General features: G+C 34.4%; 1 protein-coding gene across 9 annotated transcripts in view; it reads left to right on the forward strand.

Annotated features, from left to right (window-relative positions):
- Positions 1 to 19750, forward strand: part of LRRC7 (leucine rich repeat containing 7) — a 526722-nt gene that overhangs the window by 393441 nt on the left and 113531 nt on the right. For all 9 annotated transcript variants that reach the window (XM_088791197.1, XM_074334934.2, XM_074334932.2 and 6 more), the window contains 2 exons: positions 4299 to 4443; positions 10129 to 10201. In XM_088791197.1, the coding sequence (XP_088647323.1) occupies positions 4299 to 4443; positions 10129 to 10201 (218 nt within the window). The remainder of the gene's footprint in view (positions 1 to 4298; positions 4444 to 10128; positions 10202 to 19750) is intronic.

The raw sequence follows: 19750 nt of genomic DNA on the forward strand, positions 1-19750 counted from the left end.
CAAGATTGAGGAATCAAGGTGTGTGTTTCATTGGAAAAGTTTATAGCTGCTTCTTCAATATATTTATTTATTCAAAAACACTTACATAGCATTTGTCACGGGCTAGGAACTATCTAGGACTAGGTGTTTTACAAATATTGACTCATTGAATCCTCAAAACAACTATGAAACTAGGTTTTTACATCCCTGGGTTATAGATGAAGAAACTGACACAAAAAGAGTGAGTAATTAAGTAACTGGCCCAAGGTCATGCAGCCAGTGAATGGCTGAATTGTAATTCAAACCAACTCCTGTTGTTCACTATTATGCTTGAAAATGCTGTTGCTATAGCCTCAGTAGAAGATACAAATGAGAGTTAGGTTCATCTTATTTTTCACAATCATTACATTCCCAAATCCAATCTTGCAAATCAACTCAGACCTCAAATTTCATTGTAATCTTATTATTGAAATGGAAAGGTATTATGACATCTGTAAAACAGAAGTGCTGTTTAATTTGTCTGTGTCAATGGTAGATTTTTCTCATATACTGCCAACTTTAAGCAGATTTCTTACTTTCGTTAGTACGCTTGAATTTCACATTTTGCTATACTCCTTGTGGGAATACCCCACACCTCCCTGCCATAAATAGGCATGGCTTGTCTGTTTGTCGCTCATCTTCAATGTGGTTTTCAGGCCATGTCTATCAACTTCACAGAATGATTAACCCTAAATATTGAGTGTCGTAAGACACGGAATGAAGCAGTTTCATTTTATTATTAGTTCATGTACCATAATACATTAAGTTAATACACTTTCTAAAAACTTTAAGAAGCCTGGGCTATCTTTTATCCACTCGATTTTTCATAATTCAGAGAAACAAATAGATAATGATCAAAAATTAGTCTTATATATAGCTCTGTTTTGCGACCATCACTCTAAGATCAACCAAAATATGACTAAACAGTGTATTGAATCCACATTTATTTTTTTAAAGAAACACTTCAATATCTGCTTTTGCTTGTGATGGCTTCTATTCTTCATTTGCCCTCCACTGTTCACCTATGGGCTCCTCTATGTCCAGAGCAATGTTGGAACAACATTCAATATCCTCAAGGACTCTGAGATACTGAGACTTATGGCCTTTATTACTCCAGGCTATTATTGCCTTTATAAGGTGTTTGAAAGTGAGGGTTTAGAAAAACTAAAAATTAAACACCAAAGAGTTATTTTGCTTCTAAAAAAAGATGTTTAGAAACTTCGCACCAAAATATTGAGTTGTGCTGGAGAGAGTAATTAAAGAACCTTCAAAGAAGACAGAAATTTCCTCCTGGATAAAAGAACAAAAAAAAAAAAAAAAAGGAAATACATACACACACAAATAGATACATATGTCATTTTTCCTTGCTTACCAGAAGAGAAGAATGAGCTAAGGTAACATAATAGTTCCTTGAAATAGAAAGCTATAAGTAATGTGACAGCATTTTTCAAAGTGACATATTTCTAAGCATGAGGAGAAAGTCAGCCTTACTCACTCAAAATACTCAGTTCCTAGCCTAACAACTATTCACCTACTCCAAGGCTGTGCTCACACTGTCCATAAGGGGAGCTGAGGGAACAGGGCTAAAGATATGTGGGTTAATTTATTAGGGAGCTAGAGAGCAAGAAATGCCAATATAATCATGAGGCTTTATAATGTATAACCCAATAAAAGTGAGTTTGAATTTTAGCTCCACCCCTTATTAATGGGTTAACCCTAGAATGTTACTTGTAGTAGACGCTTATTATATTTCCCCACCTTCTGGGAATGCTGCTTAAAGATCTCCACCCTCATCAGGCATTGTCTTGACTGAAGAGAACCTCCTCACCCAGGGTCATACCTCCTTTCTGAGAGACCTGCAATGACCAGTCAATGCAGGAATAGAAAGGCCTGGCCCCTTCCCCTCCACTCAGGACAATCTAAGGTCACTGTTCCTTGAAGGGTCAGCTGAGCACTTCCTCAAGACTCAATCACAGCCCAACTTCTTTATCTGCACAGTTCTACTTCCTTACTTACCTCTCTCTTTCCACTGCTATTGATCCTAAGAACACTCTCATCAACTTCTCTTTGTCTCTGCCTCCCAGGGAGGAACCCAATGTGTGACATCACTTAAACACGAAGCTTCAATGTGTGTTAAGTGCAGATTCTGATTCCGTGGGTCTGGAGGGGATCTGAGATTTGAAATTTCTGACAAGCTGGCAGGCATTCCCAGGGCTGCTGGTCTGCAAAACACATTTTGACTAGCAAGAATATAAAGTATTAAATCAAGTAATATATATAAAGAACTTAACACAGTGCCAAGTATTGTGCGTGTGTGCAATAAATGTATTTATTTATTTGTTTAGTTATACTTTGTCAAATAGGTAGAGGCAATATATTAATAGTAAAGTGTACACAGGTAGACCAGACAAACAGATAGACCACTGAACGCTGATATGGGGGGGGGGGGGACATTTATTTGCAAAACATGCCCTTAAAGAAAAGGAAAATTAAGACTTTCATCTTGCTCTAGGTCCTGTAGTCCATGTCTCAGCTTGGCAAGCACTGTGCACCCCTTGGTTTTTCCTCTGTCCTCCGCAATCGGTCACTAGTTGTCATTCCACTTCTAAATGTTTCTTGAGCCCATCCCCTCTTCATACTCACTTCTGCTGCATTCATTCAGGACCCTCTCATCTCCTCAGCAAAACTGCTTCCAGATCTTTCTAATGAGTCTCTCTGACTCCAGTCACAAATCTTCTCTTCACAGTTCCCTGAAGTTATTATTTCAAAGCACAAATCTGTTCATGTCATTCTCCATCTTAAAAGCCTTGAACAGATTAGTTGACTATTAGATAGAGTTCATTTCTCCCCACATAACAGCTGGCTTTTTACAATGCTAACCTCATCATTGTGTTCTGTCACTTTGAGTTTCCCACTTTTCTTCAAATAAGCCATGCTTTTTCACACTTCTCTGTGAATGTATGTGCTGTTCTCTCTTCCAGGTGGTTTCTCCTTTTCTTGACAAGCAGCGTCTTCCAGGCAATTTGCAGCTCTGTGCTTCTATGGCATTCCCTGCATGCTTTTTTTATTGCACATATCATAGGGTATTACAATTATTTGTTTGACAGTTTCCTTCACTATCATGAGCTCCTTAAGGATAAAGGCTTTGTCTCATGACAAGTCTCGCCCTATACTTGGCTGACATATTCATTATTGTTCTCCAGTACGTAACACAAGCCCTGATACATAGTAGATCCTCAACAACAACAACAAAAAAACTGTTGAATGAGCAAAATGTTGAATCTACTTAGTATGGTTAAAGTCCAAATCACAATATAAGAACCTTTCTTATGCATTTTAAATTGTAAGAATGAATATGTCAACATTTGATGTTTTGGTGGCAATTTATGTATGTATGTATGTATGTATGTATGTATGTATGTATGTATGTATTTATTTATTTAATTCAGTGGCAACTTTGAGATTATTGTTGCATTCTCTTTTAACTCCTGTATTGAGATAGAATTAGCATCCCGTAAAATTCACCCATTTAAAGTATATAATTCACTGGTTTTTAGAACACTCCCTTAGTTGTACTGCCCTTATCACAATCTAATTTTAGAACATTTCTTCTAAAAGAAACCCTGAAGTCATTAGCAATTATTTCCATGTCTCCTTCCTCCCAACCTCATTTATTTATTTATCAAATGATGGATATCTAGAGACCCTAATCTACTCTCTGCCTCTATAGATTTGCCTATTCTGGACATGTCATGTCACATAAAGGAATCATACAGTAGGTAGTCTTTTGTGACTAGCATCTTTCACTGCCGGTGTTTTCAAGGTTAATACACTTTGTAGTATGTAAGAGTACTTTATTCCTTTTTATTGATAAATAATATTCCAACATACGGATATATCACATTTCATTTATTTATTTATCAAATGATGGATATTTGAGTTGTTTCTACTTTTTAGCTACTGTGACTAACACTGTTTTGAACATTTGTGTTTTTGTGTAGACATAGGCTTCGCTCTTGAGTGTGTACCTAGTGATTCCTGGATCATGTGGGAATTCTAGCTTAACATTTAGAAGAACTGCCAAACTGTTTTCCAAAGTGGCTGCATAATTTTACATTTCTGCAAGCAATGTATGAGGGTTACAATGTCTCCACATTCTTGCCAACACTTGTTATTGCAGTTGCTTTTAAAATTAATTTTATAGTGTTGTGGTTTTGACAGCTTGAAAATATCTTTCGAAAGTTTCTCAACTAACCCTGAGTTTATGCAATGTCATCAAGTCTATAGGGAAGTTAAAGATGTTGGTATACCTGGATATGTCAAAAAACAGAATAGAAACAGTCGACATGGACATTTCTGGATGTGAAGCCCTTGAAGACCTCTTACTATCATCCAATATGTTGCAACAGTTGCCTGACTCTATAGGTGAGAATATATTTTGTCTTGAATGTTTATGTCAAATATACCATTTAAAAAAAAAAAAATATATATATATATATATATATGTATATATATATATATATATATATATACATATATATATATATATATATATATATATATATATATATATATACCATTTTCTTTCTTGACAGTGTAGTTTATCTGTGGAGGTAGGGAATATACTGTTCACCTGATATTAATAAACTACCAAGTTCATTTTTCAAATGATAAAATAGTATTTTATCAATGTCTTGAAATGAAATGGTAACTCCAATTGTCAAATTCAAGAAGGCTCTCCTATTAAATTATGCTACTAAACTGATATATTTACATTTTTTCACATCTAAGTTATAAAAATGTTCTTGTAAGTATATATCTTAGATTTAGAGTAATGCAATAACCATGCATGTGTCCTTTTATTACTATAGGACACAGTAGCTTCTATCCACATAGGTTTGCTATATTCTATTGTTTAATACTGTTGTAGCATTGCTATCATCTAGAAATAGCATAAATATATATAATAAATGTAAAATATCTTTGTATTTCTATTATTTAAAAAGAAACATTCTCTTTTATATGCTGTTAAGATTCATGAGAGCAGATAATTTGTCTGTTAGTATATATTAAACACTCAACCCATCCTGTTTAAATTTTATCTGAGTAAAACTATGAGTCTAATTTAAATGAGTAGACCTTTTTGTATAGATACCTTGCTATTACTATTTATGAGAATATTCAGCATGTAGGGTAATCATCAAATTATTTAACTTTGGAACATAGTTTTTAACACTTTGAATTAGATATGCCCTGTGTTCTGGAACTTATTAAATGCTTCTGAAAATTAAGTCACAACCTAGGTAGCCTGAGTGAAGGGAAGCTAGAAGAAAAGGAAATTTCACAATAATCTATTTCTTCAATAATCTATTGCTTCCATTTTCAGGCTGATAGAGGACACTAGTTTTAACAAAACAGGCTAGCTTTTATTTCTAGATTTGATGACTTTTTTATGTATATAATCACATATTTTATAACAGCATTTCTCCAACTTGCTGTATCATAAGTATATCTGCAAGCTTTATTAAACATTTGCACATTTCCAGGCTCTTTCTCAGAAAATTCTGATTCAGTAAACTTGTGATAGGCCCTCTGAGCTGTATTTTTATTAAACATCCTAGGTAAAACTTATGATCAGGTAAGTTTAGGAAATAGTGTTTTATCCAATAGAAGGTAAGGAAGTATAATTATTTTTTTAAAAAATCCTCTGGTGAAGATGACAGAAATTGTCCTCTGGTCGAGATAACCATCTAGTTAAGGTTCATACCTCACATTCCTACTCAATTACTACTCCATACCTCTTGAAAGACATAAAGAGAATAGAAAAATGACTTACAGTCAAAGAACATTTTGTTCATCATTGCCTCCTCAGTGCCAAGAACCATGCCTGGTATATGGTAAGTGCTCCTTAAATATTTAGTAAATAAAATCATTTATCCATGCTTAAGAAGTATGAACATCTACCTGAACCTAAGATAGAATGAAAACACAGCCATGACCCAGCCTGATGGACTCCAGGCCACGCACAGCAGTGGCAGCCTTAGGTTTCTTTCCTGCAATGGAAAAAAAAAAAAAAAATAGGACCTTAAGCATAGCAAGGGAACTTAAATTTACAGGGTACTGAGGAAGGGACCACTTTTCTATGAAGAGAGATTGACAAAAACCTGCAACTAATATGTGGAGCTAGGGTGGAAAGCAAGAACTGACACAGATTCACTGCTCAAAACGGTGACAAGCTGGTTTGGACTGGATTTGCAATATCCACATGGAATGAGGACAACATGTTGCTGATGTAAGACCTGGTTCTGAACTCCAGAAACGTGGGCGTCAAGTGCAGGAAACCATAAAACTGCCAGACAGGTAGAGGTGAGTGTCGGAAATGAGAAGATACTCATCCTCACAAATGAGCGCGCAAACAGAAATTTTTCATAGCTAATGTTACGACTACCAAAAATTCAAACAAGTAGAAAAATTTACCCCAAGGGAAACTGAAGTTATTAAGCAATGTAAAATAAAGATTTTATGTACGTGTTAATCCTCAATTAGATAAAAGGAAGAATAATGTTTGTGAAAATAATAAGAACTCATAAAACAAAAACAGGAGCTAAGAATGGGTGGTTATTTAAAAATTAAAAAAAAAAAAAAACAATTAGAAATCCTGGAAATAAAAATGTCACATAGTGAAATAAAAATGATATAATTATTTGTTGAAAATATCTTCCTTTAAGAAAGTAGACTAGGAAATTAGCCTGCTGGTCTGGGAAAGGCAGTATGTAGAGGTGATAGATAGCATCAGATTTGAATCTTGGCTGGCATAAACAAACTATAGCAGGCAAGCGGTATTATGTATTGAACACCTTCATTTGGAATCTGAATGGTTTTCAAATAAAGAAAGTAAGTCTGTTCTAGTTGCTTACTACTCAAACTACCTTGGATCCTATTGACTTTTCAGGGAAAATTGTATTTATCCATCTTCAGAGTCACCAGAATCCCTAATTATGCATGTAAAATGGCTGACTTTCCTCTAAAAATTACTTTCTTGGTCAAGTGTGGTATCTGGGATAGTACACTGACAGCTCTCTTCTAAGGCCCTCAAATAATTCACTGTTCTTATTGGGTGTGAAATATCATATTGTCTTCTGTATTTGAGCATAGATTATCTTTTGGACTACCAACATTTAAAAAGAATAAAAGATAAGAAATGTCATAGTATCAGTAAAGGGAAATAGCCACTCTAATAAAATCTTTACTTCCTTCACACCTGTTTGAGCTCATCTGCAGCTGTGGGGTACTTGAATGGAGTTATATATTCAATAACAAGCCCTGTGTGTGGAAGCCTTTTCCTTGTTCTAGATCCAGGGAAAAAGAAGAGGGCTCTTTTCCTCTTCTAGCTAGACCTTTAATAATCAGCTTCTTTGGATAGCAGAGAAACTCAATAAAGGAGAATGTCATTTTTTTACTTCCCCAAATAATTTATCTTCTTCATTTAGTGGAAAAGGATACAGGCTTTGTAGTCAAGTTATCTGAGCTCAGATTCTGGCTTTTCTACCTTACTAGCTTACTACCTTAGACAAGTCTGTTTTGAGGGATAAATGAATTAATATATGTAAAATTGCTTAGAATAGTACCTAGCACATAGTAAGTGCTCAATCAATGTTAGCTATTATAATAATATAATAATTATTATAATCTTAGATTTAATGAATACACAGCTACTTGGCTTTCAAAATTCTGTAACATATGTGTCAAATCCATGTACATATTAGGTATATTTAATAACATATTAATGCTTAACCTATTTGCTGCAAATTATATATTTATATATTAGTAGCTAAAGTCATGGTAAAAGGCCTTCTTTTTCTAGCTCTCCAGTATTTCTTTGTTGGAAGTATAGGATAAAGAAGTGGGGATTGGGGAAGGGTGTAAGTAGAGGGAAGGAACAGGATGAAGTACTTTTGATTGCTGTAGGGTAGACAAAGAGAGTCCAAGCAGGTATGACATAGAAATGCAGTAAAGGAATTATCTGCCCGAGAAAAGTAATGAGCAGCAGATGACAGTGAGGCCAGTGGCCTAATTCCGTTCCAAGGCAATCAGATTCCTACTGAAGCCCCAGAATGTGTCCAAAGAGCACCCCTTGGATGGACTATGTGAGTGATGAAGTAGCCACATTACAAATGAATGATGTTTCTTTACATGCACAGACATAGAACTAAGGTGGGAGGCCTAACTTGCTTCCACTATTAAAGCTGTAGCAACTTCTGTCAACGGTCAGAGTTATTCTCTCATTCTTCAGAAAAATCTGTTGTATCAACATTTTGGTCCTTGTCCCTAATCTGCCTCAAGATTTTCTCCTTACTACCTCAGACCTGGGGACTGTGGTGCTCTTAAAGAATGCTTTGGGACCTGGCTGGCATCATGGTGTTTGATCAGCTGTCTGTAACCCCACCAAAAACTTCTTGTGACCCAGGAAAGTGATGTTGAGCCCTTCAACATTCCAGCGTTGCCGGCGGGCAGGGCCAGTGGTTTAACCAGGGTTATCAAGTCGTACGAAATTTAGCAATGATTCATAGTCCCCTGTTTTCTTTCTGCAATTTATGAACAAGCTCGGCAGTTCTTTTGTATTTCCAAGGTTGATATTTTAGTATACACACTAGAGAAGCTCAAGTGACTCAGTCACCCTTTGAACATAGATGAATATGTTCAAATATGGCGCGAATATGGCAGTGGCTGTTCAAACTTCAGAGATAAATTATCCCAGTGTGAATTGTCCTCTTTTTCAGGTGCTGCTGTTTTCAGCAGTGTGTCTTCGGGGCACAGGCTGATGTATTAAGCTCCAAATATTGTAGGTATTTTCTCACAGCAGTCTTAGGGTGATAACAATTCTCTCTACTAGAATAGAGATTGTTCGTGCTCCTGAAGAATATGTAACTGAACATACCGAAATTTAAAGAGCAACAACTTTATTTCAGATTTTTTTGTGCCTTACTCTATGCCTTTCAGGAATCCTTAAAATACTTCAGATGAGTGGTCATGATCTGCAGCAGTACTTCTCAAAATGTCTTCATGAACTACTACCTGTACAAGATACTCTGTGGGCACGCACACGAATTCCAGGATAGTTTTGGAGAGTCACATTGCTATATTAGAACATCAAAAGCTCCTAGGAAAACTACATTTTTTAAAAAAAAAATCTGTTTTGTTTTTTTTTTAATTTGGAATTTCCCAAACACATTTGACCATGGAACCTACTATAGCCATCAGAACAAGTTTTCTGCAAAACACTTAGTCTATAGCGTGTATGCTTATTTCCAACGTAAAACAAAAATTAGCCACTGTTAATGCTTTGCCCTTGGATTTGGTGCTGTGTTGATATGATAGTTATGCTATGACTGGGGTAAAGGAAACTGTTCTTCACTTACTCTGTGGCTAACGTTCATTAAAACCCTGGGAGAAGAACAAGCAGTAAGGGCAAGCAGGGCATAAATCAGATGGTAAAGATAAATAGTTAAAACTTTAATTCTTGGCCAGTTCTACTTGGTATATTAAAATTTTCAACCTTTTGTGCTTTTTGCTGATCCAAGTCAAGAATTTATGGAAACAAAAAGAGTATGAGGTCATATGTTGTAATTTTCAAAGTCCATAATTATAACCACTGCATTGCAATACCTCACTACCCATTCATTAATTATTAGGCTTAATTCAGATTTGTTTTCAATTTGTATCACAACAGGAAAGTTAGTTATCAGTGCTTAGGAGTTAATTAAATATTAAATCACAGCTGGCTTGAAAAATTTCATCTGGTCCATTGGTGCATAATAGAAATGGGAAATGTGGTAGATTACTGTCAACTCATGTTTCTATGGAGCTCTATGTTTTGTTTACTTGTCTGCATTGATGTACTTGAACTGCCATTGACAGAAGTAAATTTTTTGCAACTGGAAGGTCAAAACTAGACTACACACAAATATCAGTTTGTAGGTTTATATAAGCAGACTGCAGCCAATTAGCACAAAAAACATCCATTACAAGTGATTCTTTTGTTTCTTTCACATTTTAGTTCCCATCAGAAATCTGTTCTTATGTATTAATAAAACTTCTTCTCTTTTATAGGACTGTTGAAAAAACTAACTACTCTGAAAGTAGATGACAATCAACTTACAATACTACCCAATACAATCGGAAAGTAAGTACCAGAGTTTCCTCCTCTCTAAAGCCAGAAACAAAAGGATATGTTGAGTTTTTTACTTCAAAACACTTTCTAGTAGAGACACTAATAATCTTGTTCATATGTAAACTTATTTTAAACCATATTTCATTTAGTTACATATTTGTATATATTTTAATTTAGTTTTATATCTGAATATCACGTTGACACTCAACCATATATCATGAAAAATATTTAACCATGATTCTTACATAAGCAAAGTGATTGCCCAGACCTTCAATTATACTATTGCCTGTAATTTTCCAAATATTATTAATTTGATGTTTTTACTGAGTAGCAGCTCTAAATTCATTTGAATATGTCTTACAAAATCAAATTAATTTTTATGTCTCTGCAGTATGTATATGTTACCACTACATTATTAGTAATATTTGCTATTTATGGAAGTGTAATGTATTTTTAGAAGCTAAAGAGATAAGCCTCTGTTTTAGCTTGCATTTTTAATAGCTTCAAGATGAAAGGCCATCATTGCCTTTTAAACATAAAATACATTCCATTTATTTGAGAGCACTGTATTTCTAATTTTATGTTCCCTTTATCATTTGGTTCTCAATTCTTTAAGAAATAGATTTATTATCCGTTTTTCACTGAAATGCTTTTGTTTACAACTTATGTAAAGTGATAAATCAATAAGCTGCTCCTTCTAAAATTATATAAGGCCATTTTATAGGAATCTTGCACCACATCTCAGTGTGATGAATTATATAAACCCATAATTTAACAGATTTGGGTATACTTGGGATGGAGGTACTTAGCTTTAAAAATAAAACAGATTTATTGGGTATATTTGATGTACAATAAACTGCATATATTTAAGGTGTACAATTCATTAAGTTTTGTCATAGATGTAAAGCCATGAAACTATCACCACAATCAAGATGTTGAAAACATCCTTCAGTCCCAAAGGTTTTCTTATGCCCCTTCCTCACCCCAAGTTGGCAAGTAACCACTGATGTGGAAAACTTCACTTTCCAAGAGTGGAACAATTTGGCAAAATTAAAATTCTAATGTTCAAACTTTGGAGAGTAGTAAAAGTCTCAACCATTTTTAATATTTCAATGGCATCAACATGCTGTTTTGTTCTACAATTACTTCCATTTTCTCCAATATAAAGACCAATTTATTTTCTTTAGGGATACATAAAAGTGATTGTCCTTATCAGGCCGATGCTTTTTAAAAACTCTTCCCATCTTATTATATTCTTAGGCACTAATCTTTTTCTTTAGATCAATACTGAATTCAACTTAATTTATCCCTACCAAGGTTATTGGTATTTTGGCATTTATGTTCACATTACTTATATACATTTATATAAACTAATTCCCCTAGCTCTGTGAAGACAAATTAAAGAGGTTTCATAATCTAAAAGTAGGCAAAGAAAGGTTACTTTTTCAGTATGCAAGTGAATTTTATACTAGGTTATTACACACTTAGTTTTCTTTTCATTTTAATTTTAAAAAACTGATAATTCTTTGCCCTTAAAAGTATTAAAAAGATTTATTAAAGATAAAGGGGCTTAGTCAATTCAAAGGTTGATGAATGGTTTAGAGGGATAAATGTTAAGAATTGTATAATAAAAGCTTATTTTTTTAATTATTTTTCAGTGCCACTATCATCTTTTGATTATTGCTTAAGGGAAACAAAAGGGAAGTGCTTGAGGAATGGACTAATTTTAAAAGAAGCATCTTTTTGTAGAGCAGTAGGAAGTATATGGGAAATCTCTGTAGCTTCTGCTTAATTTTTCTCTGAACCTGAAACAGCTCTAAAACATAAAATCTATTTAAAAAGAAGAAAAATGACTGACAAACTATGGTTATTTAGACTTGGGTGTTTAGCAGATATTTTGTAAGAAATGAACCCAGTGAGCTTCACAATTCAAGGAAAACAACTGACAGTATTTGTTTCCAACATTAAAATTTGAACTATTAACCAAAATTTGAAATTTTTAAAAATTTATAACTACCACTGTGAGTTTGACAGCTTCCCAATACTTTTCTGATAGGTTGATGTGATATTAATGAATGTGACTTGTTGAAACTGCCTTATGAAATGTATCAACATTTGGAAAATATGCACAATTCAGTGAAGCAACATTTTTTCCAAATGACCAATGCATGAGTTACAAAATCAGACATGAGGAAAACACCCGTTCAAAGTGCAAAATGGACCAGTTGATTTTAATGTATTGGAATAAGGAGTAAGAAAAGTTGATTGACATAGTTTCAGATAGCACATTGCAATTATCCACTAAGAAACTGCCACTTGTTGAGTTTTGGTGTAGTAGCAAAAAGTAATCACAATTCTCTAAAAAGGCTTTTAAACTGTCCCTTTTCCGATTACATATCTGTGTGAGTCTTTTTTTTTTCTTTTTACATAATTCAATCAAAGCAATCAAAACTTCAACAGATTGACTGCATAAGCAGTTGGTTAGAGCAAGGTACTAATAACACCAAGATTGCCAGTTTGGTTCCCCACATGGGCCGCCTTGAGCTGCAGCCTCCAAATAAATAAATAAATAAATAAATAAATAAATAAATAAATAAATAAATAAATAAATAAAATGATAATAATTACTTTGGAAATTGTCTATACGATGATGGTAACTCTGATCAAAATCAATCAATATAGATGTTTTACAGGTAAAAATCTCTAAATGATTGACTATTCCTAAGAGATACTGTTTCCACCACAATTTGACTGAATTCTGCTTAGACTGTAGGATTTAGTACAAAAACTGAGTGAGTTTTATTTATTAAACACTATAGAAAAGAATTAATCTAAGTTTTGTTAATTTTTTTCCATTTGTTTAGAAGAGCCCAAGAAACTTACCTAATGCTAATGAGAAATTAGGGATGTAATCTAAAACTTGATTCCTAGCCTAAATTAAACGAAATTGATTTTATAATTTCTGAAAATAAAGGTAATGGAAAAGTTACTTAGTTTTCACTATGCGCCATTCTAACTGTTTTATATGTATTCCTAACTCCTTTACATTCGTCTTTTAACACGTGGTTAAGTACTGCTATCACCCCTTTGTGCCCAGTGATAACACTGAGGTATAGAGTGATTAAGTAAGTTGATGAGTATATCACCACTAGTAAATGCTAGTCCAGACTCCCATCCCAGCTGGCTGGCTGCAGTGGGAAGTCTTAACCCCTGGGCTATACAGGCATTTTTAGGCACTAGGTTGCCTTTTCCAAACAAGTTTATATCTCTCTCTTTGGTTGTTCTATCCCTTTCTATTCAATCTTTGCTAATAAAATTACAAATTTTTGTAGTCATCTGAAATTTGTCTGGCTCCCGTGTCTTAATAATAAATGCTGGCAATTTTGCATTTTGTTAACTGGAAGATTTTATTGACATGAAACAATTATTTTAAAAAGGGAATATCCCAGGATAACTTTTATATGTTTCAGAAACAGATTAGCCAAAAAAAATTTTTTTCAGGATAGTCTCTATCTCCTAACAGGTCATTGTAATGGACTGCCATACCTATACTAGGTGCTTAGCATACATTTAATCCTCATGAAACTCTAAATTAGGCATTAATCACCAATTTTATAGATGAGAAAACGGGTTAATAGTCAGGTTTACTAAGATATTAAATGGCCACACTAAAATTGGAACACAAGTCTGTCTGAATATTTTCCACTGAATTACATTACTTCTGTTAAGAGTTAAAAGTGAACTAATTAAATGAAGCCCAGAGTGATTTATTTTTGCCATTAGCATCTACATTGATAGACAATACCATTAATATATGGTATCTAACGGTTTCTAATGATCATAAATAAGTGTTAAAGTGAAAGTATAAATTACCTATGTAACATATTCATAGTCCCTATTCCACATTAGCTTGGTAATTGAGGGTTAATGATACAGTAAGATCCTCCCAACCAAGACTAATTCATGAAGACTACATTAGATGAAAACATAGAGAATAATTTTAGAAAATTAAGTCAATACTGTTGTTTAATTTCAAGCAGTATTACCTCCAGCAGTGTCATTTGCACTGATATGTGAAGTAAGGCAAAGCCTTACTGAACACAACTCTTTTATTGTTTGTATGGATTTTAGCTGTTATTGACATGTCATGTGTGTGTGCATGTGCGTGCATGTGTGCGTGTGTGTGTGTGTGTGTGTGAATGTTACTCTTGAAATATTTGCAAGGGGTTTACGTAAAGTCTTATAGCTCAGTTTGTGGTCCCACACCAGCAGCACTTAAATCACCCAGGAGCTTGTTACAAATGCAGAATCTGGGCCCCACACCACACCACTGACTCTGAATCTGCATTGTAGCAGGTTCTCCTGGTGATTCCTGTGCACACTGAGGTTTGGGGAGCATTGCTTTAAAGTACTTTACTCTTCCTTAGCCCCTTATTTTCACTTTTCGTGTGTACAATTATAGACGATAGATAAAACTTCAAAAAAGTTAACTTTGGGATCTGTCTCTTTTTTGCATGAAATATAATGAACGTATTTTTTATTTATTGAGATATAACTGATATAAAACATGTTAGTTTCAGGTGTACAACATGATTCAATATTTGTATATATATATTTTAAAATGATCACTGTTGGGATTGTTTTTTTCCTGCGAGCACAGCCTTGGGAGCTTTCCGTCCCCCTCCCTCCTCCGATATCTTATCAGAGCAGTTTTCCTGCAAGCACAGCAGTTAAAGGCTTTCCCGTCAAAACAGTGTTGAGCAATCACAGCTGTTAGGGACGGACCTCCCCAGCACACCGGCCAGATTTAACCAATCGCTAGCGCCGCAATAGCAACTGTGCGAATCCCCCCCAAACCCGGAGGCCTAACCCTATAAAACAAAGCACCCGACCCCAGTAAGTACTCAGTCTTTGGGAACAATCCCGCTGAGCTCTCTGGCGTAATAAATCTGTGTTCTCCCTGATCTCTGCGTGCCGCTTGAGTCTCTCGGTCTCCGCCGTTTTCCACAACATCACCACAGTAAGTCTAGTTAATATCCATCACCACATAGTTACAAATTTTTCTCTTGTGATGAGAACATTTAAGATTTATGCTGTTAGCAATTTTCAAATCTGCAATACAATATGATGAACTATATTTACCATGTTGTGCATTATATCCACATGACAATGAGTTTTATAACTAGAAATTTGTACCTTTTGACCTCGTTCACCCATTTGTCTACCCCCCACCTCCCACCTCTGGCAACCACCAATCTGTTCTCTGTATCTATTTGCTCAGGTCTGTTTGTTTGTTTAGATTCCACCTACAAGTGAGATCATACAGTATTTTGTCTTTGTCTCAGTGTTTTCACTTACTTGGTCTATGCCAGTGATAATCTGAGTGAATGTGATACAACTGTATTTATGTAGATCCTGTAGTCAACTACCTTAGGTGATTTCTAACAAGATAGCCATCAGTTGGAACATTAGATTATGAATTTGAATCTTGAATTTCAGAGATCATTGAAGAATGTGTGTTTTGCACTTAATAGCTTTTCTCTGGAACCCAGAGATGTAAAATTCTTTCAGGCTATAAATTATTAATTCAGTATATTAATACAGTAAAAATATATTTTTAATGAAGGAAGTTCTTGCTTTGTACAGTGGTGGGAGACTGTGAAAACAACTGTACAAGCTGAAATTGTGCAAAATACTATTAATCAATAAAGAAAATTATGATTGTTCTGAGAAAAGGTCTTTAAAACATTTTTTTCAAAATAATAAACCCTTTTACTATTGATTATAAATGTATAGGGAAATGGAAAAATAGTAAAACCAATATTTATTTAGTATTCTGTCATTGTAAATTTTAGGAACATCAAAAATTGCAATGTTTTAGTTATTTTATCAAGATTAGTTTGAAAAATGCCTGCTTTCTTTTTATCATGTAAATTATAATTCAGAGTTAACTTTTTTTCTATGCGTCAGTGAATTGTCATACTCCTTATTAAACTTGGATTAGCTTCCCAATTTTTATCCTTTGTGCTTTCAATATCATGAAACATCTCTGAGATTTCCTTTAATGTGAAGTTTATTGCCAGAGACATCTTCACCATTTTCATCACAACCATTTTCCTCATTTACATCAACAAGTTTGCCTTCACTAAATTCTGCTGGCAGCGCATCTGCAGTCTCTTGAATAGTACTAGGCAAATTTCAACACTTGACTATTAATATTTCTTCTATAACTGCATTTATGTTTGATTCAAATCTTGCAAAGTTATTTGCACAGTGTGCTAAAAAGTTTCTTCTACACGACACCCATGTTACTTGCTGTTATGTTCTTCAATGACACTTAAATATTTTCAGTTGCATGCTTTAGGTCATGTTTCTCCCAAAACTCAGCTAAAAATGCTCTCCAGTTGTAGCATCAATAGCATATTCAAAATTCTATGGAAGAGGATGGGCTTTCAAAGATGAAATAACTCCTTGGCCCATTGATTGGATTAATGAAGCTATTCTTATTAATAAAAAGCAAATTTTCACATTTTCATTTCAATCCCCAAGAGAATTAGGATGACCAAGAACATTACCATACAGTAATAGTGCTTTAAATGTTAAATTATGTTGCCTGTAGTATCTCTCTACTGCTGATTGACAAGAAAGCAACACAACTACATGTTTTACTATCTTTGTGTGTGAACTGAATAATGGATGAGCAGTGACTGGTTACTGACAGACTTTGAAAGGAGAAATACGACTAGTCACTAATCATAATGTGCATCTGTTATTTACACTGTGACTTGTGTACTAAAGTGTTAGCAGTACAGTTTATGCTTTATGCAATTACTCACGGTTAGTATACTGAGGTAACTGAAATCTGAGCTATGTTGTTGAGGAACTAATGTTATTTAAAGAAACTATGATAGCTGAAATTGTTGTATATCAGAATTATACAAAGTAAGGACTGCCTTACTGTAATCTCTTTCTTTCCAATTTGGGTGCCCTTTATTTATTTTTCTTGTCTGATAGCTGTGGCTAGGAATTCCAATACTATGTTGAATAAACATGTAGAAAATGGGCTCATTTACGTAAGAAGAAAGCTTTTAGTTTTTCCCCATTGATGTTAGCTGTGGGTTTGTTTTATATGACCTTTATTATGTTGAAGTATGTTCCCTCAATTCCCACTTTGCTTAGAGTTTTTGTCGTAAATGGATGCTGGATTCTGTCAAACGCTTTCTCTACTGATATGATCATATGATTTTTATCTTTCATTTTCTTTATGTGGTATATCATGTTAATTGATTTGTGGATATTGAACCAACCTTGAGTCCCAGGAACAAATCCCAGTTGATTATGGTGTGTGATCTTTTTAATGTATTGCTGAATTCAGTTTGCTAATATTTTGTTGAGGATTTTTGCATCTATATTCATCAGGAATATCAGCCGACTATTTTCTTTTTTCTAATGTCTTTGTCCAATATTGGAATTGAGGTAATGGTAGCTTCATAAAATGAGGTTGGGAGCTTTCCTTCCTCTTGAATTTTTTGGAATAGTTTGAGAAGGATAGGTGTTAATGTTTCTTTGAATGTTTGGTAAAATTCACTTGTCTCAAGACAACAGCAATTCCACTTCCGGCCATTTATCTAAAGAAATTCAAAACATTAATTTGAAAAGATACATGCATCCCTATGTCCATTGCAGCACTATTTACAATAGCCAAGATATGGAAGCAATCCAAGTGCCCATCAATAGACAACTGGCTAAAGATGGTGTGGTACATATATACAAAGGAATAAAAAAGAATAAAATCTTACCATTTACGACAACGTTAATGGACCCAGAGGGTATTATGCGAAGTGAGATAAGTCAGACTAAGAAAGACAAATACCATATAATCTCACTTACAAAAAAACAAAATAAACAAACAAAGAAAACAGAAACAGATTCATAGATACAGAGAACAAAATGATGGTTGCCAGAGGGGAGATTGCTAAGGGAGCTGGGTGAAAAAGGCAAAGGGATTAAGAAATACAATTGGTAGTTACATAATAGTCATGAGGATGTAAAGTACAGTATAGAGAATATAGTCAATAATGTTGCAATAACTATGTATAATGCCAGGTGGGTACTAGACTAATCAGTGGGATCATTGCATAAATTATATAAATATCTAACCCCTATGCTGTACATCTGAAACTAATATAAAATAATATTGAATGTCAACTTTAAATGAAAAAAATAAATGATTAAAAAAGAAAAGAGTAACCTCAAAACATATTTTATAAAAGAAATAAAAAATAACGAACCTTAATTATATTTTTAATTGTTTAATTCTTTAACTTCTCCCTCTGAACATACATCTGAAATTTTTACTTTAAAAAATCTGTGGTACTTTCATGATCAGTTGCTGAATATATATATAAAATCCTGAACCATTGCTTGAAACCTCTTTTAATCAATTTAAGTGTATTATATGTAGAAGACACTGTGCTTGACTGTTTCCTTTTATAAAGAAATAAGCCGTTACTGGGTTTCCCAAATACATTGAGTCCTGTCCTCACCAACACACACACACACACACACACACACACACACACACACACGTGTCACATAGCCATGCACACCTGGCATCCAGGGACATGACCACCTCCGTATGTGAAGCCTAAAAAGGATTTAGAAACAAATTTATCAGGGTTCAGTAATACAAAGAAAAAATATTTCCTGAGCATGTGTATTATGGCAAGCGCTGTGCTAAATTCTTTACTTACAATATTCCATGAAATACTCAGAGCAACTACATGAGACAGGGGTTATTAGAATTTTCATTGCAAATAAAGAAACTAAGGCTTAGAGGAAAGTTATGTGACTTGTCTATGTAAAAGGAAAAACGTTCACTTAAGCTGCACTTGCCTAAGAGATGTTATTCAAAGCTGAACTCTGTGTTTCACCACATTTAGTTCTAACAGCTGAAGCTGTTAAAGACCATGAATCCTGAGTTACTTTGGTCAGGGTCAAATTGGACCTGACTGAATTCATTTTTTTCCAGACCCATGGACAGAGGGACTTGGTTTACCTAACTGTACACAGACTTATGAACTTGTTCTACCCTCTCTGTAATGCAAATTTTTAATCTTTAAAATGAGTAGTTGGAACCCATTGTTAGCACTGCCTTAGAGCACTACTCGGTGTGTTCCTTCCCCAGTGTGTTCCCTTGCCTGGCAGGTAAATAAAATCAGCTTTGATTTTTGAAACCCAAGATCTAGTAAGTGACAGAGCCTGAACATAAAGCCATTCTGACTAACTTAAAACCCATATGCTTCATGTCTGTGTTCACTTTGTTAACTGTATGATTGGGAGGTAAATGGCATTCAAGCCAGGTCATTCCAAGGTATAAAAAAGGAAGCTGATTCTGCCACCTCGTCCTGCTAACTCCAATTCATTCTTCCCTTTACAAGCATGACATCCTCACCCTTGGGGTTCCTTCCTGTTACAGTAATAACAATGATATGAATGGTAATGACAGTGTAATAATATTAACAACAGCATCAATGACAACTTAAATACAGCTAGTATTTA

This window comes from Rhinolophus sinicus, chromosome 14 (genome assembly GCF_057876585.1).
Source record: "Rhinolophus sinicus isolate RSI-liver-muscle chromosome 14, RSI-T2T, whole genome shotgun sequence".
NCBI classification, from domain to species: Eukaryota; Metazoa; Chordata; class Mammalia; order Chiroptera; family Rhinolophidae; genus Rhinolophus; species Rhinolophus sinicus.